The 27,900-nt window shown below is 48.4% G+C and overlaps 1 protein-coding gene across 10 annotated transcripts in view; it reads left to right on the top strand.

Moving 5' to 3' along the window:
• hdac4 (histone deacetylase 4) overlaps nt 1-27,900 on the top strand; it is a 110,898-nt gene that overhangs the window by 10,678 nt on the left and 72,320 nt on the right. For 2 of the 10 annotated variants that reach the window (XM_081713136.1, XM_081713140.1), the window contains exon 1: nt 18,585-18,919. The exons of 2 other annotated variants lie outside the window; for them this stretch is intronic. In XM_081713136.1, the coding sequence (XP_081569262.1) occupies nt 18,832-18,919 (88 nt within the window). In that variant the 5' untranslated portion in view covers nt 18,585-18,831. Of the gene's footprint in view, nt 1-9,036; nt 9,190-18,576; nt 18,920-27,900 lie in introns of those variants that run through there. 6 more of the 10 variants (XM_081713135.1, XM_081713138.1, XM_081713139.1 and 3 more) reach the window with 5 other exon arrangements.

Genomic DNA, 27,900 nt, shown 5'->3' on the forward strand with positions numbered 1-27,900 from the left:
AATGGTGCCTTTACTCCAGGGTGAGATCTGGCACCCACGATCTGCCCCAGCTGCATCCGCTGGTGTCCTTTGAGCTTGCGGCCTCAGGCACGTAATGGCCGTCTCTGCTCGCTGCTCTACTGTAGAGGGGCGCGACTTCAAAGCCCCTGCCCCCGGCCATGGGCTGCCCTCACAGAAACACAGAGGTTGGACCATTGGGGTGTGGTCTTTTACTCCATCACAGCCTGCATTTATTTAACAGAATCAAATCCAAATTCACTAACATGTGTATGACACACTCCAGGAATTCACTAAAACCTGCCAAAACTTTTAATGTGTCCCACAGATATTTTCATTGCCAAATTAAAGCTGATCCAAGCATTTCTGAGTCTGTAGTTCAGAACAAAGCAGATGTGCGAGACTTTTGTCTTCCTCTTCCTGGTCTTTGGATGGAAAAGTTCAAAAATGAACTAGGCTTTTATTTATTCTGAAAGGACTAGTAATTAGAGCAGCGTTGAGGCTTGAAATACTTTTAATTGTTTTGGTTGAGGCAATAACATATATGACTCATGTGAAAATGAGTTCTGTTTATGGGGTGGATGGAACAATAGCTCATAGGTGCATCACATCTGGTAGCTTCCAAAACAAAATAGCATAGTGGTTTAGTTGAGCATATCGGTATGTTTCCCTTCAACATTACTAATGTGTTATCTAATTCCTTGGATGTTTTGACTGTGTTTGGACACATGCCTTGGGAATTTAAATCATGCTTCGTTGGCTTGAGAGGTGTGTATTTTGGTTTCCATGGTACAAATTTTTACTGGTGATTGTTTGGGCCTGCTATTTATTGGGCGGCTCCACTTACATAACCCTGCAGCGGAGGATATAGGGCAGGTTGCCATCGTCTGACTCAGAAAGCCACTTTGCACTAGAACCACCTTTCAGTCAGTTTCATATTCAGTCCAATCTTTCTTTTCTCATTATGTGATCTGTCAGCTGCCTGGCAGTCCAGAGAGTAGGTAACAATAATACCACCCCAAGACCTGTAAATGTATCTCCAGTGTCTTTTGTGACCAAGACCTTGTGTTCTGCAATAAATAAATAAATACTCTCCCATCCATTTCAATTTTTGTCCATTGCGTGACACTGCAGAAAGCTCCACGCACTGGTTTGGCCCTGTGGTTTCTGATTGATTTGGGAGGAGTTGTGAGAGGACAGGAGTTTTAAGACTGGATCTTCTTTGCTGGTTTGCATGGGTGGCGGGGCAGGGCAGGGAAGGGTTCCTCTGCCCAGCAAGAATATATAAACATTTGGCAGACTAAGAGTACTTAGGAATTGAGCTCTTTCAATTCCTTCATCTTTGTTACATTATTAAATTGCATATAATTTTGTTTTATATTTGATCTGTTTGCTGTTGTGATATTCTTGTTTTCTGTTAATAACACTTTTTGTTTTGTTAAGGTTTGAAGAAAATGACTAAAATGAGTCATTCATAAAGGCTGCAAGTCTTTCACTGCTGGTACTGACAGGAGAGCATCTGAGTCTGTCCTGCAGACCTGTAGTCTGGAAGTGTAGCAGCGCAGGAATGTCTCACACATCGGCGCAGGTGCGCTGGTCTCCCCACGCTCTGCCCGCTAGAGCAGTTTGGTGGAAACAAGGTGCAACTGTGCTAGGAACTGGGCCAAAGGATGAGGCCTTCTGTTCCTGATGGCCCATCTCAGCTCAGGCTCCTGCTAAACTAGTCGTCGTCAACCATCAGCCGCCAGGGATCACGGCAACTTTTATCTGAGGTTTGTGGAAAGGCAAGTCAGTGGCCCCAGATCACTGGCACGGCGGTTAACCGTTTAGGGAGTGCAGCATGAGCAGCTCGCAGAGGCTCCAAGGTTGAAATAAATTTGGAGATTGTCTCGTGTGGGCAGCTGAAAGCAACACGGATGTTTCTTTGGGCATTTAAAACCAATACCATGTCTCAGGTGAAGACATGGAATGAGCCATTGATATTGTGAGAAGAAACGCGCAGCCATGGCTGAGGATGCAGTTCTTCCTCAGCAGGCCTTTGGATGCTCGCGTGCCTGGGTGGTGATCCGGGTCCCTGGGACCACATGTTGAACTGACTTTGCAAGTAGGTTACATGCCAGGCTTGGGTTCAGACTAGCTAGCATTCCTCCTTCTCTCTCTCTCTCAATCTCTCTCTCTCTCGCTTCCCCCCCCCCATCTCTATCTGGCTTGTGTCTGAACAAACTCCCTCCTCTCCCACCATGACTAATTGCTGGAAACCTGAGTCTGAGGGGGGTCTCGCGTCAATAAATCGTCACGAAGGCAACTCCCCTGCTTTGAACATAAACACCTGCACAGTGGCTGAAGCCTCTCTGAAGCTAGTCAGAGCACCACAGGCCGTCCCAACTCCCCAGAGCCGCTAGGTTGACACCCAGATTTTATTAGGTCTGGGCACGACACTGCTCTGGCTGGGTACGCAGCTGTAAGCCTGGGCTCAGGGCCGTGCCATCTCTGTGCACGTCAGACCCAAAACAAGTGTTCCACATGGAGGTCTTTTGGGGATCTTAAAGCATTATGGTTATTTGACTGAAGCCATGCATTTTACAACATGAGTTACTAAAGTGATGAAACTAATAGGTGTTTTATTAATTCAGTTCAATTATTAGAGATGCATTTTGCTAGTTTTAGTTGCAGATTTGTGGCGTGTTTCTTGGGAAGCACTCTGTAAATCTCAGTTTATCAGCATATCAGAAACCATAAAAACAAATTTGCAAAACTAGTAGTAGATTTTATATAAAAATGGATACTTGAGGGGAAAAAAAGTTTCTATGACCTGGTTAACTTCATTTGTACATGAATAATGACGCATGTTCTCAAAGCATATTGACCAGAAAGCCTATTTTGGCAGGTGTATACCCTGTGGCTGCTTGCACACACACAGTAATGCGTAAGCATAAAACATGGTAATTAGCTGCGTTTTCAAACCCAAGCCATGCTATCCACCCTGCTTGCCTCTGCTTTAAGCTAAATGCCTCATGTACACCAGAGGCTTCCCAAAATGCCGTCTGACCTGTAACTTCTGTGCGCAGATATCTATATGGAAACTGTATATATAGTAAAACAAGTTATTTGTTTTGGCAGCATTTCTGTTCTCAGACAGTCAGCTGCAGTAGGCACTTACTCCACTCAGTTCAGAAGTGTTCTGAGCTGTGGCGCTTTCCAAAGCCCTTGTGTCTGTAGAATAAGCAAAATGGGTCAGCATTTATCCTGCAGAATGATTGAGGAGAAATGGTGCCAGCCTGTTGAATAGTCCATTTTACGTGTTCTGTATCCTTAGAAACCTTGTTCATTGGCCATAAGTCCCCCTGGCAGATGTAAGCGTGATTGTGTGGGCTATATGTAAGCACACGGGACAATGGACTGTAAAGGGCAGTTCATTCATTTGGAAGGGAGGTGGCAGTTCTCAATTATTTCATATACTTAAAGGTAACTTGCAATCTCCAACCAAGGTGCTTTTCGGCTCTGGCTGGGACTTCCGCATACATGCAGCGTTCGCATAGTGTGCGTTCTCACTGTCTCCATAACGGACTGGTGTCCGTCTCTGCTCGGCCGTTCCTGCACTCCCCGTTTGGATGGTGGCATGTCTGGGGGGGTGTATGGGAGTGAGGCGAGGGGGGCGCTACACCACATTCCCAGGATGGAAACACTTGTTTCGGGGGACCTGTGCCCACCGGGTGAGGGAGAGCTCAAAGATTCGAAAGTATCCCTAAATCTGTGCTCAGCTCCTGTTTGGTAGCAGATGGTTTTGAATAATTCATGACAAGTTTGTGGGTAGTGTTCGGCATCGTATTTATCCTGGAGACTATTAGATTTCAGAACGAGAAACTGATCCAAACTGTTCGGCAAGGGCTCATGCTCTGAAAATTCATTCTGCGATTTGATATTTTTAAGTGCTGCATGTAATTGCGCTCCAGCAACAAGAAATCAGATTTTATGCATTGATTAAGCAGTTTTGTTCATTGATATGGCTATTTGTTATTCTAATTATGTTTAATCATGACTAATAAGATGGAACGCTCCAGTGCAGGAAATAAGACATTCGTGTGTAAGGGGAACTGCATATATTTGAGGGATACAGTTCCATTAGTTGAAAGCTGGGCGTGTTGTCTCTTTGTTTTTCTCTTATGGTCAGCAGCATTGTCTGCAAATTAAAACCGATGCCAATATGTAACTTCCTTTTACTGCTGTCAATCAGCGTTCTGTCACGGATATTTTTAAATGTGTAATGTTTAATGGGTGTAATCTCGTAGGCATTCACCGCTCGAGCTGTCGTGGCAGTGTGAAGCTGTGTTCCCCGCAGGTATGACGCATCCTCGCCGACGGCATGAGCTCCCGAGGGTCTGAAGAGGCTGCTGTTTCAGAGGCGAAGCGTCTTTTTCAGCTGACCCTACTCGACCGAGCCGGCTGGCCACGTAGCCCTTGTCTGTGAAACGCATGAGTGAACGCGTCGGGCCATCACTGATAGGACCTCGCCGGGGTCAGACGAGGCAAGTGCCTGTCCGTCGACCTCTTTACGTCCAGCTGCGTAACGCCCTGGGCTGGTAGTTATTTAAAAACCGGCAGACTGGGATTACACAGGCTGTCGAATCTCTGGGGCTTGTAAAGTCAGTCATGTTCAGGGCATAAGCTTAGTCTCTCATCAGTCTTATTATGGGCATGTTGGGGGAGGGGCGTGAGTGGAGTGGTACTGGAACATGAGCACAGGAGTCGTATTGATACCATTAGGTTGTATTATTGTTGTTTTGTTTTTGGTGCATCACATGGACCTGCTTTCCGAACGTGGGCTGCTAAGACAACAGCACTGTTTCACTCTTGAGGTCGTTGGGCCAGTCTGCTTGAGGGGAAACATCAGTTAGTATTTTCTAGGTCTCCGCCCCATGATGATCTGAGTTCTGAGTTTCGATAGGTCACAGAAATGTTGCTCTTATTACTTGTCAGCTAATCTGGAAAATTCTTCTCAATGGAAACATAGATTTGTAGGCGGACCACAAGAGGGTAAATGGCCTAAACGGAGTCTTCGGAGAACAATGGAAATTCCAACAGGGCAATGAGATGCATCTGCTGTTGTTGCCTCATTCATACAGTTTCCATAGCATCTAATTTGTCTAATCTCTTTGGAGGAGGAAATGTGCTCACAGAGCATCTTTGTGCTGCATTTATAGACTCCCTTTGCTTTGGGAAATTCACAGTTCAGTGAATAGGAGTAAATTCTAAAGCAGCAAGTTCACGAGATCGATTTGAAGGTTTTAATAACAGCATCTTCAAATCTACACGTGGCTCTTATAATTTGTATATAAAGGCTTTTGTCGACTGCTGGCTGTTCTTCTGGGGTAGGAGGTGGTCGTGGCCCCCAGAGAGCTACTAAAACCCACAGCCAGGACAGCGAGGCCTAGTGCGATTGGAAAAAGATTTTAATTTCAAAGTTAACAACATTCTTCCTTCGTTCTTGCATGTGCTGCACATGCAGCTGTTAAGGAGTGTTGTCTCATTGCGGCGAGCGCACGTCAAGAGCCGCTCGCGCTTTTGAGCTCGTCGGCTGGGCCCGAGCAGCGAGGCCGCTCCCGATGGGGCCACACGGTTAACCAGCGCACAGGAAACGGTGCACACTTCAAAGCCCTGCGGCCAGATGCAAACGGGCGCTTTTAAAATAGTCAACACCTTTTTTCCTTCTTCTTTTCTCTCTCTCTCTCTCTTTCTCTCGCACTCTCTCTCTCTCTTTTTTTAAAAAATGTTTGTTTTTTATGAGAAGTTTCTTCACAGGTTACCCTGCTTCTTGCTTCCTGTTCCTTTGACTTGCAGAGCGTCCTTAATGATGTCATTTTTCCGTAACACGTTTTTCTAGGGCATATGTTAAGCACTCCTCCCCCCCCCTTCTCGTTTAATTTGTTTTCGTGCCTGCCCTGTGCTTGCTCTTTGTGAGTGCCTTATAGAACGCTCCGGCATACGTGCCAGTGCTGATGGTGCTCTTTCTCTCCCCAGCCTGAGTGTAGCTAGCTGGTATGTTTTGTGCTCTGCCCTGCTTCGGTTGGCCGGTGCCTGCCTGGATTTCTCCTTGCATAAATACATTGCGTTGTCATGTTTCAAGAAGTGCTTTGATGTCTGGAGGGTTTGTTGGAATAGAACCAAATAAAGTAATAATCCATGAGCCAGAGTACGAGGGGCAGGGTTTGTGTTGAGGCTCCGCCCATGTAGTCCTCTGCTTTTTTGCGGGGCAAAATATTCTACTTGTACAGCCAAACAAAGACATGTAAACGCCCTTGGAATTTTTGGTACAAATGATCTTTTCCGAGACCTAAAGTACAGGTCAGACTATTCTTCTCTTCCTTGCTGTTTCCTGGCAGCCAGTAATGACATTTAGATTCCAAGTACCATTGGTGGGTTGTAGCCTTGTGGAGGGTCATCTCAGTATAAGGTCATTGTGCTGAGGAAACACGGGAATCCATCCTCTCATTTTTGGTTTTGGCATTTCTCCACGGTTCTTTAGATTGGGCATACACAGATTTCTAAATTTTGCTTGTCTAGAGCTTCTAAGATCTTCTGGCCCACATGGGTGCCCCAGGTGAGGTGTGGCAGTAGACCGGAGCAGGTGGCTGGGTTGCCACGGAGGAGTGACGGGGCTACGCATTGGGTGAGGATGCTGCCGTTTGTGGTTTGAGATGGCGCATAACGCCTTCCTGCCGAACGGCATGCTGGCTTGCGACATTGTGCGACATCTTGCAACCACGTGTCAGGCATGTCGGCCACGGCCCAGTGCACACCCGTACTCGACATCAGAGAGCAGGGCACGGCACTTGTTTGAGCTTTCCGGTGATTGCAGCTGAGAGCACCTAGTCGTGGTCATGACGAGTTGTTGGCAGCAAGTATTTCTGAGTTCAGGATGACGTGATTCAGAGAAAGGAACACCCATTTGCTTTCCTCTCAGGATGGCAACACCCCATGGTGTTCTTCTAGCAGAGAGGATTCAATAATAGAAGACAAGCAAAGGGTTATTGTTGGGCTTAATCCCTGGGTCTGCCCACAGGTGCACGCTCATTAAAATACCTGGCACCAACAATGAGGGACATTTCCATATATAGTGAAAACAGATCTAAAGCCGTAGGAGGCCAGTGTAAGTTGCTGCTGTCTGAAGGGGCGTAACCAAGTCAGAAGTGGGTATGGCTTCTTCTTGACCTCCTTTATTGGCAGCTCCCTCAGGTGTGTTTAAGCGGGCCCTTGGTCCCTCTGGCGAGTCGTGAAGTCTGCGACCTTTCCCAACAATCGACCCAGCACAGAATCGGTGAGATGAAAGCGCGCTCGACCTTCACCCAGCCATGCAAATGGAGTGCTCCTGTGAGATCTCTTTAAGGTGATAAATTGGGCCCCCCCCTCTACCTTTTGAACATCAAAAAGAGAGCAGGAAGGGAGATGTGTTTCTGCCGGGAACGAGAATATGCCATGTGGGAGGCAGATAATACTCAGAGTGCACTGGCTGGGGGGTGAGGGCTGGTGACGGACAGCCATGTTTGTAAATGCTTTTATGGAGAGTTTGTTCAAAATTAAAGAGTTATTTATGTCTTGTGCTTGCCTCTGCTCTGAGATCTCACCTATCTGCCCCAGCCCTGCTTGTCTCCTGCTCGACTGGCCTGAGATCTCACCTATCTGCCCCTGCCCTGCTTGTCTCCTGCTCGGCTGCTCAGATCTCACCCATCTGCCCCAACCCTGGTTGTCTCCTGCTCGGCTGGTCCGAGATCTCACCCATCTGCCCCAACCCTGGTTGTCTCCTGCTCGGCTGGTCTGAGATCTCACCCATCTGCCCCAACCCTGGTTGTCTCCTGCTCGGCTGGTCTGAGATCTCACCTATCTGCCCCAACCCTGGTTGTCTCCTGCTCGGCTGGCCTGAGATCTCACCTATCTGCCCCAGGCCTGTGCAATGCTTTCCTGACTCTGCTGTATGTCTTTTGATGGCGTTTAGGCCGCCTTTCCACCGGTTGTTTGCGGGGGCCGAGGGCGCTTATCTCTGGCCTGATGGAGCACCAGGCCTCCCGCTGTTCATCTCTTTACTACAGATAAGTGTAGAGAGCCATGGAATCTCCTCTCTTATCTGTTTAAAGCTGCGTGGTCCTGGACAGAGGCCCGGCTCTGCCCTGCGGACCCACATCAATCATACTGTCAGCCCAGGACTTAAAATAGCTCCATATATAGAAGCACTGGGGATTTCTTCAAGTACATTCATCTGTTTGACAGTAATAACAGACATGTTCTCTGGCTATTGTTTGTTATTGCAAGGACTGTGATTAAAGAATCAACCCTGGCAGGTAGCAATACACCTGCATTAGGAGCCACTGGTTTAAGTAGATAAGTTATTGGATAGAATTCTACTGAGGAGTCACCTTTCTCTGTCTCTTTCTTCCCTCTCTCTCTCCCCCTCTGTCTTTCTCATGAAGGCATTCTCCTCTCCTGAGCCATTTAAAAATGTGGGAGGAAAATGCTGCGGAAGGGGGGACAACCCACACCCCCCATACAAAGCGAAGGGAAACGGTAGAATAGCTTGATGCCTTTGCTATTGTCCTGCTGAGATAGAGCCATTTCCTGCAGCCGTATGGAAGCTAGCACAGCTGGAACCGAGCAGACTTCATTACTGTTACGAGTCTGTACCTCCTCCACAAGTGTGGCTCTTTTTCCCCCTTTCTTCCTTTCCATATGTGTAATGTATCAGCTTTCCATGTCATTTATTTTAGGGGAACTGGGTGTATTCGCTTAGGAGTCTCATTCCAGATGTCTTGAATTCTTTGCGTATGGCTGGACATGCTGCAGTTTTGCAGTAAGTGAATCCGATTGGTGGTTGTCACCACATGTTTCACAGTGAGTGAATCAGATTGGTGGTGGGCATCACGTGTTTCACAGTGAATGAATTTGATTGGTGGTGATCCCAACATGTGCTGGTAATTGGCTTGACTGAGGGCAGTAAAATTCTGCCTCATTGTGGGTCTGTGGTTATTGGATTTGCTACCAGGAAATGACTGACGTGTCTTCAGATTATCTCCCTACTTTAGAAAGAGGGAACTGATTTGCAGTTCAGTGGTTCAACATGTCTAGACAATACTGTTGCCTATAATGCAAGTTCTTGTGTTGTAAACTCCAACCTGCATGGACTGGATGTGTTGATGTAAATGTGTAAGTATTAGTGTTTTGTGTTGTCTATCTGTTACTCTGTTCTAGATCTCATTGACCTGTTTACATGAAGCATTTTCTCATGAAATCATTTTTTGCACCAAGGTTTGTTAAAAGTACAACAGCTAAGAAAAACACAGCCAAGATTTTAAGGCATAAACAGTTTTATCAGCTATTGGTTCATACTCAGAAGTGTGTGATTTATGAAAATGTGTCACTCCATGTTCTGTATCTGCTTTTTGGAAGTAATTCAGGCCAAAGTAGTGTCTTGAAATATCTAGCCTGGTTAAATATTTGAGTTCATAAGGTGTCAGTGTGTATTGGTGTAACTATATCTGTGAGTTTGTGTGGGTGGTTGGATACAGCTTGGCCTTTTGTGTGTGGGTTCACGCGTGCGTGTATCATGCCTGGATCTTATCCTCCTCCGTGCTTTATAAGCCCTAAAGCATTCCACTGGCTGGCTCTCTCTCTCTCTCTCTCTCTCTCTCTCTCTCTCTCTCTCGCTCTCTCTCTCTCTCTCTCTCTCGCTCTCTCTCTCTCTCGCTCTCTCTCTCTCGCTCTCTCTCTCGCTCTCTCACTCTCTCTCTCACTCTCTCTCTCCCCCCTTCTGTATCTCCTTCTGTATCTCTCTCTGTTTTGGAAAACAGCTGTGGGCCGTATGGCAGTACCACACCCCCTGCGTTCTCCCCCTACCAAGTGTTTTCGTTTGAGTCTGACAGCTTCATTGGACTCCTTTGTTCCCCGGAGGCCTGGGGTGGAGGGCTGCTGTTGTCTTTCCCCAGGCAGCTTTCTGTCTCCGTGGCAGCACTGGCCTTTCCGCAAATTCCTGCCCCTCACTGCTCCGCAGGATGGTGGTTGAGTGAGCCCGCCGACCTGTAGATGCTAACGCGACATTCGCCGGTGCCAGCGCCGGAGCTGAGGAATCGTTCCCTCCATTTGCCAAGGCACTGACGCTACTTACCAACCTGCTCCTTCTCCATGCTGGCTCACAGCACAGCCGCACGGCACGTTCTCGGGAAATGAAGTTGACCCCAGCCACCATGCTGCTTTTTCATCCCTCTTACACTGCATTTTGATTCGTGGCTCTTTGACTATTGTTATTGTGAATGATTCCTCTAAAAGAAATAAAGACCCCCCAGCCAGACAGAAAACAGTGCAGCCCCAAATGAAGCAATAAAATGGATGAGTTGTTAGGGAACATACCCGGACAAGCTAGCAGTTTTCTCTGACTGAGCTAATGTGCAAAAAGGCTACCCATAATTCTTAGTTCTTTTCCTCCTTTGCAGTGGTGTCTTGTCCTCTCTGGATAAAGCTGTTCCTTAAAGGAAAGCACATAAGAGACAGAAGATAAGAACCGAAGTCTTCCTCTGCGCTGGCCGAGCTCCCGCCTCAGACGAGAGCGCGGTGGACGTTGCTCAAACGCGGATCCTCCCTGTTAAGTAAAGGCTGGCGCGAGATCCACCGGAGGGTGCAGGGTCACAGACAGGGGTTAATGGCTTTCTGCAGTGCAGCTTTAAAGCCTTCTGATGGACAGGCTGGGAGGAAGGCAGCGGTCATTCTCTCCTTCCAGCATCTATAGAACAACACGCATCGGCATATCGTGAAACGGTTAGTGTCGCATTAACTCCTGTGGCCCTCATTGCGGCCCAGTGGCACTAGGCATTATGTAAAAAATGTTTTTGGTGACATTGACGTCCGGTAATGCTTGAAGATCAGGTTCAGTAAAGCTGACTGTGTTCCATGTTGGTCAACTTGGAGCTCTTCCTGAACTGGCCGTGCAGCTGTCTTCACGTTTACTGCAAAAGACTGTACTGGTTAAGGACCTAGTGTCAGATTTCTTCAAGAGGAGATGAAGTGGAATTGTGTTGTCTAAATATGTAGCTTGTAAGTGGCTGAGTAGAGCTGGCTTGAGGTGAGCGACTCATGCAAGGCCCCTTGAGTACTGAGTAGTGCTGGCGTTAAAAAGGTCCTCTCCATCGTTAACCAGGCGAACTCTGTCTGCCAGCACCATGTGTCAAAGTGCAGTGCTGTTAACAAGCCAAGTGCTGCTATCCCTTCCTTCTCCTGCAGAGACACCGGCCATCTACTCTCCAGCCCTTGGAGTAAAACTGTACTGAAACAGATCTGCATGCGTTACAGGTCTTTACGTGGTGGGCAGGACTGAACTCGGGCACAGGCGGTGTGGCAGCTCATTCAGGCAGTGGCCAGTGGGGGTTGAGGGGGATGTGACCGACGGCAGGACCTGGGCCTGTGGTCCAGTGAGCCGAAGCATGACTCCGCTGGCTCTGCACGGAAGGAGCTCGGCTCCCGCGATCTCACGAGTTAGCCCAGCTGAGCTCCCGTGATCTCGTGCTTGGCTCCCGTGATCTCAGGAGTTAATCCAGCACAGCTCCCGTGATCTCACGCTTTAACTCAGCACAGTCATCCATTGTGGCCAGGTAAGTCCACTTTGGGAAGGCAGAACGGTGCACGCATTAGTCACCCACTTACACCAGCCAGATGTAAACAAGCAGTTCTTGACTTTTGGAATTTTGGAAAGCGAGGTAAGCGCGATTGTCATCGGGAGCCTTGGAAGTGTTTGAGTGTGGAAGTCATGTGGGTCGTCAGCCACCACCTTGGTTCCCGCAGCGGCCGCGGACAAGCCCGCGGAGCACTGCCGGTGCTGACATGACCTCACATGCCCTCAGCACCCCACACCAACCCCTTGTAAAGTGAAAATGTTTTATGTGCTTTGACTTCACACACAGAAAATCAGGTTCCGTTCTGATAAAGTGTGACTATCTTATAGGTCATAGCGAGTAACCACCTGCAGTAAGTTGGGTCATCCTCCCACACCCTTTCCCCCTCGCTGATGCCAGACTAGGGTGCCGTTCTCCAATAGGAAATGGCTCTTACAGCTGGGAAAATATTTTCAGTCACACTTCGGTGTGGGGTTTAGCAGTCCAGTGATTCAATGACTGCAGTTGGGCAAGATGGTTTTCTTTTGTAAAATGAAACCTGTGTTTGGAATAATTTTAACATCAGGTTTAATGTTTTTGTATTTCACTATTTGCTCATTAAGCGAAGTATCTGGTGGTGACTGTGTAGTTTTGCAGGTGTGTGTTTTGTTTCTTTTTTCTGGGGGCTTTCCTACCATAAGCTCTTTTATAACCACACCAGTTCAAGACTTAAAATGGCAATTAACATTTGAGAAAGGTTAGACAATAAAATGTAATCATTTTTGTACCCCTTTGTGTTGTTTAAAGTTGCTTTAAAATGCGTAAAGCTAAACTTATTGGTTAATGATATTGATAGCGACCACAAGAAGACGCTAATTATTGGTTGTTATATCAGCCCAAGAAATTCAATATTTCAGAATGTCGTCCCCCCCCCCACCCCCCCGAGTCAGACCTGTGTTAGGGGCATGTGTGTTTGATTCTACCGTTAGAATAAATCAAATCCTGAAAATCTACCCCACTTAAGTTTATTTGGGCAACACTCCATAAATCTCCTAATGAGCCAGTGTGACTCTAACTGAAAACATATCACATACAGACATGTTTGTTGATACTTGCGTGATGAGACATTTGTTTCATCTTATTGGAAGGCTGCCCATGTGTACACAAATGTGTCTATGTTCACAGGGGAATGTTTTTTTCAATACAGTTGTTGCATATACTATGAGATTTATTTGGGCTTCATTATTTATTTAGTCTTTAACGTCTTTTGCCATTCATATCATAATTCTAGTTCTAGTATCTGACCATTCTATGTAGCAGTAACCTGTAAAATAGTTGTTAAAGTAATGGTGTGGGGGTGGGGGGAAATTTACACATTTCCATTTACATTAATGTACTCAGTCATGAAATGTTGATGCACAAATGTTTCTTCAGTTTTTATAGAGCAGCTACATGGCTAACTTGCATAACAACTAACTTCAAGATGGCAATTTGCAATGAAATTGGTAATGTTGGGTTATGTTAAAAACTAATGAAAGCAAACCATGTTATGGCTGATTACATGCCTATGAGGCAAGTGGAAAATTTGTTTAAATTTGATATAATTATTTCTCTCAAATAATTCTTTTACCGTTTCTAAATTTGTACCAGAATGTATTTGTTGGAGCGTGGCCAGAGCCACTTTGCATTGGTGTTGACCTCCGCACGGGTGTGTTCAAGCGGGCTGGCACGGTCGTGATCTCAGGGTCGCAATGCTTCACAGGGCAGGTTTAATTAGCGCCTGTCATAACGAGCACTTCAGCCCTGCTGCCTCAGACGTGATGACATTAATGAACTTCCCTGCTGGCAGAGTTCGCAAGCGTGCTGTGCCGGTGTGGTTCGGTCCGACAGGTCTCTGTAAAGCCGCCAGTGGTGGTGTCGCTTGATCCGCCTCAACCGCCGGGCCTAATGCGGTATCCTCTGTGTGGGGGTCCGGGCCTGATACGGGGTCCTCTGTGACACTGTATGGCAGTCTTCTCTGTTTCATGTCCTGTCATTGTTTGTGACGCATGCTCGTGTGCATGCAGATGCGTGTCTGTGTATTGGACGGAAGAGCTCATGCGGGACTGGGTAAAGACATCAAGTGGAGACCAGGCCACTTGCATAAGAGCTATTTATAAATATGCGTGGGGCTGCATTTGTATTCTTGAGGCACAGAAGTCAGTTGTTCAAGAAGCTTAATGACCTCAAGGTAGAAGCCATCTCGGATTCTACTGTGGTGCTGCTGTTTGCATGAAATGAGCTGTGGATGAACCAAGGACCAGAACTGCTTAGTGAGTTCCCAGCTTCATACACACAGCTGTTATCCAATTTCAGGGCAGGCTTTAGCAGATATGCATAAACATTATTGTGAAATATCTTCACCGGCTAGATCGAGCTGAATCCCTTTTGCACTGTTCTGTTTATTCTCAATGTCCTGAATTTCCCGCCTCTGATGTCAACGTAGTGGATTGGGGATGGGGGAAAAATGTTCTTGTTTTTCCACTTATTGTCAGCGCTGTGGTGTTGTTTTCCCAATGGGCCTGTGGTCCTTGTTGCACTAATCTAAAGGAAATCATGCCGTAATAAGAAAAACTGATGAGATTGTAAAGCATCATCCCAGATTATTGGGTTTTCCAGTGTAATTCCGCCCGGGGCTCTTTCCCCCTGACGTCAGCGTGGAGACCAGACAGAACGTGGGGCCGAGCACGAGTGCCACAGATGCCTTGGAGTTCTGCTCTAGTAGAAATGACCGCCTTTCCACCCTTGATTATTAAGACTCGGGAACCTCTCGGTGCTGGAGATGGAAAATGAACTTTAACGTCACGGCCTGGTGTTCAGCAACCCAAGCCAAGAGTTGACTTGAAAGAATGAAACTTTTAGGATGTCTGCCCTTGTATTACTAAAATAACCCTCCCCTCTCCCCACACAGTTTAACGTGCGTGGTGTAATTGTTTAAGACTCATGTGGGCCCATTTGTTGGAGGAAATTACTGTTTGGTGGTGTAACTGAGGTCAGATGCAGGAAAACAGAAATGTCTCCAATCTGACAAGTTACATTTTGTGTGTTCTCCCAACCGAGCTATATTAAAGTACAGCTGAGATGAGATTGTTGGAGAGCCACTGTTGGGTTTATTTAACTGCTGTGATTGACATAAATGAACAAAAGCGTTGTGAAAAACACAGCTGTGGTGCAAAATGTCACAACCAATAAAAGAGGGCCATAAGCACGCAGCAGAAACATGGCTATCTTCCTGTCGCTCCACAAAGGATGATGGGTGTTTTCCCAGTCTGCTCTCTGTCCCCGGGTTTTTGACTTGTGGTCCCCACATTGACCTCTCCATTCCAGCCTTTTGCTCTTAAGTGTTCTACACCTATTGCCATCAAGCACTGACACCCTAATTACACTGCCTTTGCCCTTTTGAATTGTAAATTGCCTAGAGTTATTCTTTAGATTGTGACCAATGTGTTCTCCATGCTTTCATAGGTTCCATCACTCACGCACCTCTGGGTCTTATGGTCCAAAGTACTGAAAAATGGTGCCACAAAGACTGCGTCATCCTAGTCTTTACAGCTGGTGTGTGCCTGCGTGGTGGGCTAACATGCTCCCTGTAGTGTGCCTGCGTCAGCTCACCCTTAGCCCGGTCTTTTCCCTGCAAGACCGCAGCCCACCGCAGGTGCTTGAGCTCGGCCTTTCACAAACATAGTGCTCTGTAGTGTTCAGCACACAAGGTGCTAATGAGCTCGTGTGTAATTTGAGCCAGGGCCCCCTCGCAGGAGCCATGAACACGATGAACACTGGCATTCAGTCACTGGAACGTTTTGTTCTCAGGGCTGAAGTCTGAGCTGCCTGGAGAGCCAGTCTGACAGCAGCTCGTGAGCTCTTGACACGCACTGCCATCCCCTACTTTTGATGCCTCTTTACACCGTTTCATGTGAAAGGCGTTTTAGCTGTTATAGGGACTGAAAGCTGCCTCCTGTGTGCTTTGGATCCTCAGTGTTGAGATGTGACACTGAATGTGAATTTGGTGGATATCACCCTCTGTATCTGAAGCAGCTGTGAAATTAAACAGAATTCTTACTTGGCCTTGGAGCCTAGCGAGAATGATTGTTAAGCTGAGATTTGAGCAAAAAAATCCAATCACATTTCCGTTTTGCTTTTTCAGTGGCTATTAAAGCACTTTTTAAACAATTTGTTTAGTTGTTTGTTTGAGAGGGGGGTTAATTTCTAAAAAATTTAAATGGGGACGAGCTAAAGTGTGATTTCAGTACTTCAACTCAATCATGGGTTTAAAATGGAAACTATGATCCTGTAATTACATTTGCAAGGCCTTTTCATAGCAGTTACCCCCTGGATCCAGAACACCAGTACCTGTCAGCCAATGACTTCCTAATTACTGGCCTGCCAGCATGGAGACTCCATTTCTGAAACCTCACGTATAATTAAAACATCTCTCCAATGAAAGTAATAGGTCTCTCCCACTTGTCATATAGCCCTGTGTGACCATGCTATTATTATTGCATTTGCCTCTTCGGTGTGGGAACAAGATTGCGAATGTCCTGTAACCAGATGGATCAGACTCTTAACGCTGTTTGATTGTATTATGTACAAAGCGCTGTTGGATTGTCTGTCTGAATTTAGAAATATTATGCATCGTAAAACATTCGTAGTGCTGCAAGCTGCATTTAATGAACAGTAGCCCAGTAATATATACAGTAGACTAAATGGATAATCTTTTTACATTTTAAACAAACCAGGACTAATATATTTTTCCACTACCTTTTGTGTTGGTAAGCTTTCCTGAAGTCTTATTGTGACTGAGCATATAGATAAGTAAGTCTCTCCTGCGCAGGCCCACTGAGCCTAGCTGAGGTAGTGTGGGTGAAGCCCGTGTCAGGCCTGACCAGTGCCGGGCTTGGTTCTGGTCTCAGCAGTGGGGGTGTGGTGGGAGTCAGGCCTCTATAGTGCTAGTGCCTTTATACAGAGCTGAAGCTTACTGAATAGTGCCAGAAAGGCTGACTGGTCCAGTACATGTATGTGGAGTATGTAGAAGGTGTAATGTATTATCTTCTCTGTTATAAGTTGCCATATTTCCACCTTCCTCTCTATCTCTCAGCACTGCAGACAGTTTTAGGGAAGCTGAGGCCATGAGCTCGTGTAAAAGGGCGAAGTAAAACGGGCCTGTTATTGTTTCGGGGGAAGAGCACCAGAAAAAGAACGCTGAGACTTTTATGACAGGAAGCGAGACCTGCGGGCTGCGTGGCCGAGATGCCCTTTCGCTGGGGGTGCCGCGGGCCTGAGCGTAACCCTCAGGAAGCGCCCGAGGAAAGAGGAAGGCTGGTCGGGTCGCCCTCCATCCTGAATTGCTTCTGTTGTTTTGCAGGCAAACGAACATTAATGGATCTGGGAAAGGAAGCAGCCAGGCGGCTAAACAAGCTAACCACTGGTTCTGTGAGTCAGGGGCGTCCTACCTCCCGCTGGGGCAGATAGCCTGGGTAAACTCCACTGGACCACCATGTCGGTGTTCCCATCACCGGAGAGGTCTGAGCAGGTTGTTGGCAGGGTCATTAGTCAAAGTGGTTAATGTGCTTGTGGTTCTACCCCAGCCGAGACAGCGGCGGGGTACACTGATTATGGAGAGCAACATTATTTTACCTCAAGTCAAGGAGACGTTTATTTTAGGGTGGGTGGTGGAGGGCCTAGTGGCTTCAGCAGGTGGGTGGAGGGCCTAGTGGCTTCAGCAGGTGGGTGGAGGGCCTAGTGGCGGCAGCAGGTGGGTGGGCCAATGGATTTCTGACTAAATCTGGCTAGCGTGTGGATTAGTTGCTACTGGGGTGACTGTTGACATCAGATGGGAACGAAGACTCATAAGCTCATAATGGGCTCAGCTAAAAAACCCTCTAGATCCTCGCTCTGTATGAATATGGAAATGAGAGACAGCCTGCTTAAAACTGGGATTCCGGCTAAAACCCTCCTGAGTCTGTTCCACTGTCAACAAGATAAGACAAGATAGACATCACTAAATTCCCAGCAGTTCGAGTGAAATGAATTATGCCGAACTAAGAGGAAACGTAGATATTTCAGCAGGACTAGCAAGACATTTAAAAAATTATATTTAATATGTAGATAAGACATTTATTCAAATTTTTTACATTATTAAACAGTGCAATTAATTTCCTTACTTCTCTGATCTATTGGAGAATAATTGCTTTTGCATACATATTAAACATAAAGGACCATTCTCCTTCCTGAAAAGGTTTTATTGCAGATTGACGATGAGAGAGGCAGACGGGTGTCGTGTGTTTAATAAGCTCTCTTAGTGAATCTTAAGATGCCACCATGTGAGTAAGTGCCGTCTGGTAGAGGACTTCAGTGACATGCTTTCTCCGTTCCACTCTCCGTGCATTTCACTGTACTTCCGTCTGCTGCCGTAAAGCTCAGAAGCTCCGCCCACCTGCTGCTGCGCACGCCCACGTTAAACAACAAGTGGAGAGTTACAGCGCAGTGTTTGTTCTTCCCCATGTAATTGTGTTGTTAAAAATAAAGCCTCGCTTTGCTCGATTTTGTCTCCTCAGCAGTGGCTGGCCTCTGCCCGCAGCACTGCGAGAGCCTTAGGTGGGCCTCGCGGCTGAACCGGAGTCTTTCAGTAACGCGGTGTTCGTCCTGGAACCGTCGGCCACCAGCGCTGCAGGCTTGCCTTTCACACCTGGCTGGAGTGTGCATTCTTTCCGTGTCTGCAGAGGGAGGCCAACCTTTTGTGGACTGGAGGCTGGATCAGGGGAGAGAGAGTGAGCGGGAGATGGGGGCGGGATCGTGTGAAGGGAGGTTCCACCCTCACTGTAATCCCATGACCTGTCGAGCCCGCCAACCACCCCAAAAAAAGAAAAAAAGCGTAGGATTGCGCAAACGAGGAATGAAGGGAGTCTGGGAAGGTAGAGTATTGACGTCAGTGGGACCCACATGGAAGACATTCTTGGCTAATTAGTCAGAATGCGCTCGCTTACTGCGGAGAGGAAAAAGCAAAAGCATTTTTGGGTGGATGGTGTTCCAGGCATGTCCCGGCTGGATTGGTGGCGTGTTGTCTTACCTCGCTGCTGTCCCGGGCCGGCGCACAGCCTTTTGCCACTCCGTCGTCAGCAGCAAGAGCTGCACAACTTAAGAAAACGATTCATTTTCCCCTGGCATTCCGATGCAGCTCGGAAAGCTCCGCGACGATAGAGACAGCCTGCTCCTCGGCCCCGCCGCAGTCGTTCAGAGCCCATTAAAGCTGCTGGCAGGTGAGTTCCAGAGGTAGTCCGTTGACGATTTAAACGCTCGCGTAAATGCTGCGTGCGCTTTCTGTCCGCCAGTTCATACGCCGCCTCGACAGCAGCCATTTCCTTCCTAGTCCCTGAGAGCAGACGGGCTAATTTTTATTATATTTTTAACATCCAATTTTATTAACACTTATTATATCTGCACCGTCGGACGTACGGGAGTTTCACGTCCAGGCCGAGCAAGACCCGCGCTTAGGGGTACTTTCAGGAAGGTGTGTATGTGTTGTCAGTTTGACCCGGTTCCCCTTCCAAACAATGGCCATGTGAGCGTTCTGTGGCTGAAGTCCCTTCCACTTGTGCTCTGGACCCTCTACCACAGTCACTTGGATCTTTTCTTCTTGCCATCTTGATCTAAAATCGAAGTCGGCTAAGCCTGCACAGAATGGTACACACACTTTTGTATGAAGTGTCATGCAGCGAATCTTTCGACAATCGGCTTCTACATCAGTTTCCCCTTTCATTCTATTTTGTCACCTGTCTGCATATATAAACCGGCAGTCCAAAAAAGAAAACAACCGCCCCAAAATGCCCAAATATGTCCGCTATAATCACTGGTTACACACCACCAACGCACTGAAGCATAAGCAAACGCACAACTGAACGTGCGTCTGTGTTTATGTCCTTCTCTAGCCCTGATGGCTGCGTCACACTGCTCTGTCTGACCAAAACGAGCGGCTTCTTACACGCTCAGCACTGTTCCCTCTCCCGCTCTCTTTCACACTCCTGACTAGCCAATGGTAGCGGCCATTCCTCTGTGCAAATATTCTTTCCCTGCCAACAAAGAGAGATATATATATATATATATATATATATATATATATATATATATATATATATATATATATAAAATGTGTGTGTGTGTGTGTGTGTTAATCTTGTAGGCCTGAATTTAGAATTTAGAATGAACCCGTTTCATCACTGGTGCTTTTGCTATACCACTAAATCGTGACTCAGTTTTCACACACTAACACACAACTCCTGAAAGTTTCCACTGCATTTTGAGCTTAATTTAGAGTGCTCAGTTAAACTGGATGGTGACTATGGTGATGGCTAGTAGTGGCTGGGTGATGCTGGTTTTCAATGGCAGATGCAAATAGAGAGCAGGATGATTTATAACACCAATATGTTGTTGGATTTTTTGCATCTTACAAAATATAATAATAATAATAACAAGAAATGACATGCAAAATTAATTTCTGCATTGTCTGTTTGCTTAAGTAGATCTACACTGTGCCTACAGTGCCTTTATTTTAAATGTATCAAACAACTGCCCACATGTAATCAAAAACTAAACTTTGTAAAAAAAAAAAAAGCTGCTTCAAACATCAAAACATTTGCTAAACATCCGTGTGTGGATTCTGACTGCCTGTGTGTGTGTTATTTTTATATATATATATATATATATATATATATATATATATATATATATATATATATATATATTACACACACACACAGATTTGTGGGTCCTCTTCACTATGAATGACGTTGTCATGGCGATTTGTTAGCAGGACGCTGTTAGCGGATACTCCTCATGGGAACAGCCTCTCCCTCTATGTTCTGCAGACTCTGTTATAGGAGAGGCGGCAGGTTCAGGGGTCAGGGTCCCCTGCAGTGTCTAGAGGCTCTGGGGCCTGGTTCCTCTCCTCACACTGGGCAGCGGGCACCACCTTCATGCTCGTTAATGTGAGTCCCCCAGTGCCTCTGAAGCAGGCCCATGCCACATGGTAATGCTTCATCTTTCTTCATGGCAAAATATATTTTTCTCGTGGTATAAATGTTAAAGCATTTGCAGTCTGGTCTGGAAACTTTTGCGCTTCATAAATACAGCAGGTACACACACAGCATTAGTTTTCGATCTTTACTTCATGCCCTGTGTAACAGGGTGCTAGACCAGGTCCTCCCTTCCTGGTGCCCGCTAGCAGCTGCACCTGACGTGTCCGGGGCCGGTGTATGTGAGTGCTACTACTTGTCTGGCAGCGCAAGCTATTCTTCAAAAGATCTGGGACATGCGTTTGCCAGAGCACCTGCAGCCCTAAGGCCCCCGGAGCGGCGGGGCACGTGGGCCGACCCGGGCCAACCAAACGGTACGGCGTTCCCAGTCTCCCAGCCCTCAGTCTCTGCCAAAACACAAAGCACACACAGGCACGAGCTCTCGTGTGGCATCAGAGGGCCTGGGCTCTCTGTTCTCCTCCTATAATTAAAGCTGCCAAGGTTTGGTGGACATTTAGTAATTAGCAGATCAGGTGGTTTCCACGGCCATCAGCCGGAGCAACAGGGCTGTTTACCACGCAGACAACATCGTGTTGATGGAGCCTCATCACACCCACATAAGGAGCTTTCAGCTGGGAAATGCACTTGGGAACGACGTTGCTCTGTGCGTGCGTGTGTGTGTGTCTGTGTGTGTGTGACTGCTACAGTACACGGTAACCTTAATTGTTTGTACAGCATGCGGCAAGCACTGGATGTCTTTTAATCAGTGCGTTGATTAGGGACCAGATGGCAGTTTGTGTTCTGCAACATGTAGGCCTAACATTAGCATGGGGTCTTAATGCCAGGGCGAACAGGAGGGGCCCATCGTGTAGGGGCCTAATGCTAGCGCAGCCGGGAAGACCCAGGAGGGCAACGTCAGGGTCCTGTGACAAAGTGCTCAGTGGCCACGTGGCGGCTGGGCATCGGAGCAGCGAGGGAGCTCCCGTCTGGGCCAGCAGTGAGCTGGAGCTTGTGCGGCCTGGTGCCCCTAACCTTGGCCCTTTGATGTGGGGCTGACTAAAAGCCCTCAGCTCCTCTGGCACGGCGCCAAAAGGTTACTCAGTAAACAGCTCCCCCTTCATTCAGAAAGCCTCTCAATGAAGGCACCATGAATCAGAGGTGCGTGTGTGTGTGTGTGTGTGTGTGTGTGTGTGTGTGTGTGTGTGTGTGCTCACACACACACACACACGAGCTTCACAGGTAATAGATGATTTTTTAAAAGCTGTGTGTGTGCGCACATTGGTTTGGGTGTGAGGAAGCGAGGGTGAGTGTGCTCAATTTCTGACTCATCCATCCTGTTTCTCATACACACACACACACGCGCGCACACAGATAAACCTACTCACTAAAATCATGACTCTGCATGCCCACACGCACGCACGCACGCACACAGTCTTAGCTACTCGCTGAAATCATGCAGTACCCGCACGCGTGCTACCTTTTCACTCCCGCTGGTGTCAGCTCTCTTCCAGGACCATGCTGCCCGTTACTGGAGTGAGACGGGAGCAGAACTGAGCACGCTCAGTGGTAGGCGCTGTCCACCGTCTGCGTGCTCATGGTTAAGCCCACTTTCTCGGCAGTGGCAGTTGGCTAAGGCAGCAGTATAGCTTGTTGTTGTTGATGTCTTGTGTCCAAAATGACCTGAATACTAAATTGTTTATTGTTTATTGTTACAGGACCTCAGTTTCTGCATCCATTTTAATGTTGGAGGATATATCCAGTAAGATTCTAGCAGAATGCAGCGTCTCTAGAATGTTCTACACCATGCCCTCTAGGTAATTTTGCTGCTGGTGGTTTTGACCTGATCACCCTAACTGCTGCTGGCCGCTCCGTAGAGCTGTGTTTCTGTAGCACTGCTGTTTGGAGACCCTAGACCCCCTGAGTAGAGATGACCCCAGGACTGGGGTCACCGCTTCTCCCACAACAGAGAGAACCTGCTGTGGCATTGAGATTTTTTGTTGGCCCCTTTTTTTGTTGTTTTTAATCATGCATTTATGAGGAGAAATGTTTCCAGCAGTTGTTTAAGATTCGATCTGACGGGGCCCCCCCGTCCCGGCAGTGTTGTTCATCACATCATTTTTGTTCCTTTTGCACTGCATTTTACTGATTCCGAGAAGCTTTCGAGACAGTCCGCAACTTCCTGCCCAAGAACAGACTAGTTTTGACATTTCTGATCACAACTTGTAGAGTCCTGGATGCAGAGGCTGCAGTCAGAGACATCTGGAGACTGTACAGTGCTGCTGTGTGATCCAGGCAGAGACCTGAAGAGGTTGGACAAGGCCTTGCACCAGCTCGGAGCCCCAAAGTGATTTCCAAGCTGCACGCACGCAGAAACACGAACACACATGCAGATGAGTCCACTCAGGCCTCTCCTGAAGTTTACATGACTCATCACAGCCTGTTCTTGGGCCACACGTGGCTTTCTGCAGTAGTGGCTTACCTCTGCTCTCAAGATTTAACGCCTGCGTTTAGCACAGGTTTGTCCGGAGAAAAAACCCCTTTGTTCTTTCGATTGTGGTCTCACCCCCACTGGTGTCAACGGTTTACCGACTGCCACATGTCCCAGAGTTCGCAGCCTCCTGCTGTGGTGTCGTCTGAGTGTGCGCGCGGCGGGGGGTAGCGCCAGTGTGATGTGGGAATGCCCAGGTTCTGCTGCTGTAACGCGCTGACGCTATGTCATCACTTGCCCTTCTGGGGGCGTCTCGAGCAAAACAAGCCGGTCCCAGTGGGCGTTGGCCGACCGCAGGCGTAGAATGTCAAGGGTCATATCCAGTCAGGGGTCCCCTCCTCCGTGGTTTCAGTGGCTCTGACGTGGTGTTTACGTCTGTGCGCGGCGGTGATGATAAACAGGACGTGGCCTCATTACGCGTTGACACCAGGGCCAGGAGTGCGAGAAGAGAGCAGCTTGACACAGCTTTTAACAGCACGTCACCCGGCACACGATGCCGCTCCGCCTCGTCTTCTCTGGGCCACCAGAGTACTGGTGTGAAGAGTCTTTGAGGTAATCTCATGGAACGATCGCACATCACATTATCACTTTTTTTTTTTTTTTTCTGGAATGTTTTTTTTCCTAAAAGCTATCTACTTGTAGGTTTCTGGCTGGTGGTGTGTAATTTCCTGTGAGTGCAGGATACTGCTGGGGCAGCATGTGCTGATGTCACTTTGCCCCCTTATGCTAAGGTCCCGCTGGAGGCTTATTAGCATCAGGCGGGTGATCTTTACCCCTGCCGCTGCCATATGCCCTTGAGCAAGGCACTTCTGCCCCCCCACCCCCAAGTTCCTCTAGCTCTGCCCAACTCCAACCCCAGCCGTGAGGGTTTGAAAAAGAGCAAAACAACAACGTGTTAGAAAGGGTCGCAAAGATGAATAAATAAGAGATTGAGAACAGACTGTAGTCTTCGCACTAGTCCAAGTCTGTTAAAGCCATATCTAAAAAACCCAGAGTGGAGGACAGTCATCTCTTGGCAGGTTTGGTTTTTTTATCAGAGGAGCGACATGCGGTCCTGCTGGCTCCCGTCGCCCCCCGCAGGCATGGAAAGGCTCGTCTGAAAATCAGTTGGGTCCATCGTACCTGCTACTTACCCAACCCGCCGCGTTTTTTTTTAGCAATAACTTAAGTGCGTAGCTCTTCTAAGAAGAGGGGGCAGCGGAGAGATCAACCACCTTGCGGCACGCTGGGGCTAATGACCGGAGCCGCACCAAATGGAGCCGGGCCCTCGGAGCGGCCCTGCGCCCGGCCCCAGCTGTTGTGAGAGCGCGAGTTCAGGAGCGATCGTTTCTCATCGGGGAGAGGGAGAGTGCCGACCATTAATGCTTTCCACTGTGCTGCTAATAGCTGCCGTCGAGCTCCCTATTAACGCAGCCTTGTGCGCGCATGCCTTTTTCTTGCTTTTCACTCTCTTCTCCCTCTCTCCAACCCCCCCCCCCCCTTCAGCCCATCTCTCTCGTTTTCCCTCGCTCCATCTCTGTGTTGCCAGCCCACCCTGGCTGGCGTGAGCTGCCTTTTTGTGGCCCCAGGGCGGCCCCGGGAGTGCTCGGCTGCCTGGAGTGGGGCCCTCTTGCTCTGCAGATGCATGCGCCGACGTGCTCCCGTGGCCCTCCGCTGCGGGGCAGAAGGCTCCCTACATCTCAGGGCTTGGAGGCTCCTCTCTGGGCTGCCGGAGAGACCCTTTAACCCCCCCTCCAGTTCCCCCCAGACTCCCCCTTCTTGTCTATAGCCCTGAGCTCCGGAGAACCCAGCTTGGGTTACACACTGATCCATTCTCTTTTCCCATTAGAGCCAGGACAGCCAGCCTGCCCTGCTAAATGGGCATTGTGTGTCTGGCAGGGTGAGGCCTGGTGTGTCAATGGCGCTAGTGGATGGATGGGGGGGGGGGGGGAGTGATGGTGCGGGTAGGTGGTGGTGCTGGTGGTTGGAGGCGTGGTGCTGGTGTAGTGGAGGTGATGCTGGCCAGCTCCTCTGCGTGTGATGGCCACGACCGGCTCTGCTCCATCTGCCGCTGTGTCTGGAGTGGCTTCTTGCATGCTGAAAGCTCGTCAGCGCCAATGAGGAAGGGAGCAAGGGCCGCGGAGGGCTGCAGTTCCCCTTCTGACCTGCGGGGGGTTCCAGGAGCCCACTGGTTCCACACCAGCGAACCACCACGCTGGTTCCTCAAAGCCTCCCTGAACTTGCTTAGCTATGAAGCCAAATTACTACAACATTGCCTGACTGTCAAGGTGTGAAAGCTAAAAAAGAAATGAAACCGACCGCAGATGTATACGCACGTATACACGTTTTTAGACTGGAAATTCTGAGGCAGCATGTTTATAAAGCAGACGCTGGCAAGATAAGCTCCAAGGACTAAGGCCCCGATGAGGCGGCCGCTGTCTGATTCATCTCTTGTGTTTACGATGACCATAAAGATATAAAAATGCTTCTTTTATCCTTTGGGGAAAAACAATGGTAAATATGCAACTACTGATGTGCAACTACACTAAATACAGTTAGTAACATTAATATTTTCAGTCTTCTGTAGTATATTCGAAGATATCTGCTACTGGATTTAAAGCTGTTTAAAAAGGTTTACTGGATTTATTTATTTATATACATTTTTTCTTACTTTTGAGTCTTATGGAGATTATGAAATGGGAATGATTTTAGTTTTTTTATGCCCGTGTTTTTTGACTGTCTCAAGCAAAAAGAAATGTGTGTGTGTCCGTGTCCGTGTCCGTGTCCGTGTCCGTGTCCAGGCCCTTAACCTACCAGCTCCACCCAGCTCCAGGCCCTTAGCCTACCAGCTCAACCCAGCTCCAGGCCCTTAGCCTACCAGCTCAACCCAGCTCCAGGCCCTTAGCCTACCAGCTCCACCCAGCTCCAGGCCCTTAGCCTCCCAGCTCCACCCAGCTCCAGGCCCTTAGCCTCCCAGCTCCACCCAGCTCCAGGCCCTTAGCCTCCCAGCTCCACCCAGCTCCAGGCCCTTAGCCTCCCAGCTCCACCCAGCTCCAGGCTCTCGCCACACAAGCCCTGGCCAAGGCGGCAGGCACACAGCTCATGGCAGGGCTGTCGTCAGCCACGCGTCCACTGGGTGTCCATCTCATTCATCACTGGCTCCCGTAATGCTCCCTTGTTTTGAAGACATATTGTCTGAATTTCAGGAGCGTTAGGACCGGATGGGACGAGGTGCTCGACGCAGGTGGTACATGGAGAGCTATAATGAATCAAAACAGATGTGCAACTATACGTTTGTGGTGGCTTTTTTATTGTCATTGTGGATGAAAGATGGGCGTTGGGTGTGGTTCCTTTGCCCAGAGTCAGGTAATGCAGGGATGCTGATGGACCTTATGATCTCGGTCTCACGCCTTCATTTTCTCTCTCTATCTTGCTCTCTCGCTCTCCCTCTTATCCTTTCTTTCTGCTGGCCCTCCTCTCTCTGTAGCCTCTCAGGGAGTCAGGGGCAAGGTGACCTCATGTGGGTTTGCTATCATCAGCAGCTATATTTAGCCACGGGGCTTAGCCCCTTCTCCCTGGAGCCGCAGCGGAGCTGGTGGGGGTCGGCCTGGTCGCGCTCCGCCGTTACGGGCCGACGTGGTCATGTCATCGCCATGCACTGCTGTGTATTTATTAATGACAGCCCGGGCTGGCACGTTTGTAGAGAGACTTGCGTGTGTGTGCGCGCGCGTGCGTGCGTGTCTGTTAAATAAGGGTTGATAGCTTGTCAATTTGCCTTCCTGCTGTAAAATTAGTGTCCTGTACAATTAGAATATCTATTCTAATTATTTGTTTATATTATTTTGCTGTTCAAATAACAATCTGACGTAACTACAAACATTTCGAGCGGTCACTGAGGGTGTTTCTAAAACATTATGCCTATTTCAGCTTTTCAGCAGCACAACACATTTCAGCCACATCACCGCCAGCATGTGATATTAATCCAGTGTTGCCTACTAGGCTGGGATGGATTCGGTTTATGTGGCTTACTGGGGAAATGTTAACATTTACTGTTTTTAGTGGTGCTTTTTGAGTGGGAATGTGGGAAGTCACTCAGAACCAAGCCTGGAAGTCTGTTAAAGCACAGCAGAAAGCCCTCCGGGCAGCAGAAGCTTGGGTGTGGTAATCGGCCCTGCAACTACCCTCCCATGCACTTCTACGTAGTGTCCCTCTGGGTCCCCAACCCAACTCGACACCTGTGCAGGCCTTCCCGGCTGAGGTGGAGGCTGGAACGGAGCAGGAGGTGCGGAAGAGCCGGAAATGGAGGCTCCTTGAAGCCTCTGCACCGCTGTAATCATTTGGGGAGCGTTGCAGTCCTCCACCAGGTTGCGTTCCAAGGCTAAAAAGGCTATTTTTACCACTAGGCTAAAAGAGCAGGAGCATGCTCACTCCTCTGCTCTGTGTGCGTGTGTTTGCCCGTGTGCAGTCGTGTGTGTGCCTGCACATGTGTGGAGGCGGGCCGCGTGGGCATGGTCAGGGGCGGCTGCAGGGCAGTGTGGGGGTGTGGTTCTTCCTCGCTGCGAATACGCTCGCGTCTCTCTTCACGTCTCTCCCACGTCCCGCAGGCAGGCTCGCGAGCCCGAACGACAGCTGAACTGTGCGGCGCTGCAGCTCGGTGCTCGGCCATCCCTCGCTGCTTTTTAGCCCATAGGTGGTGTGAAGGTTATTAAAGATCTATTTAAAAGTCCTGACCTTAAACTGCCCTTCTCCAGAACACTTCCCT

The sequence above is a fragment of the Electrophorus electricus genome, chromosome 4 (assembly GCF_041902795.1).
Source record: "Electrophorus electricus isolate QZ-2024a chromosome 4, ASM4190279v1, whole genome shotgun sequence".
Taxonomy (NCBI): Eukaryota; Metazoa; Chordata; class Actinopteri; order Gymnotiformes; family Gymnotidae; genus Electrophorus; species Electrophorus electricus.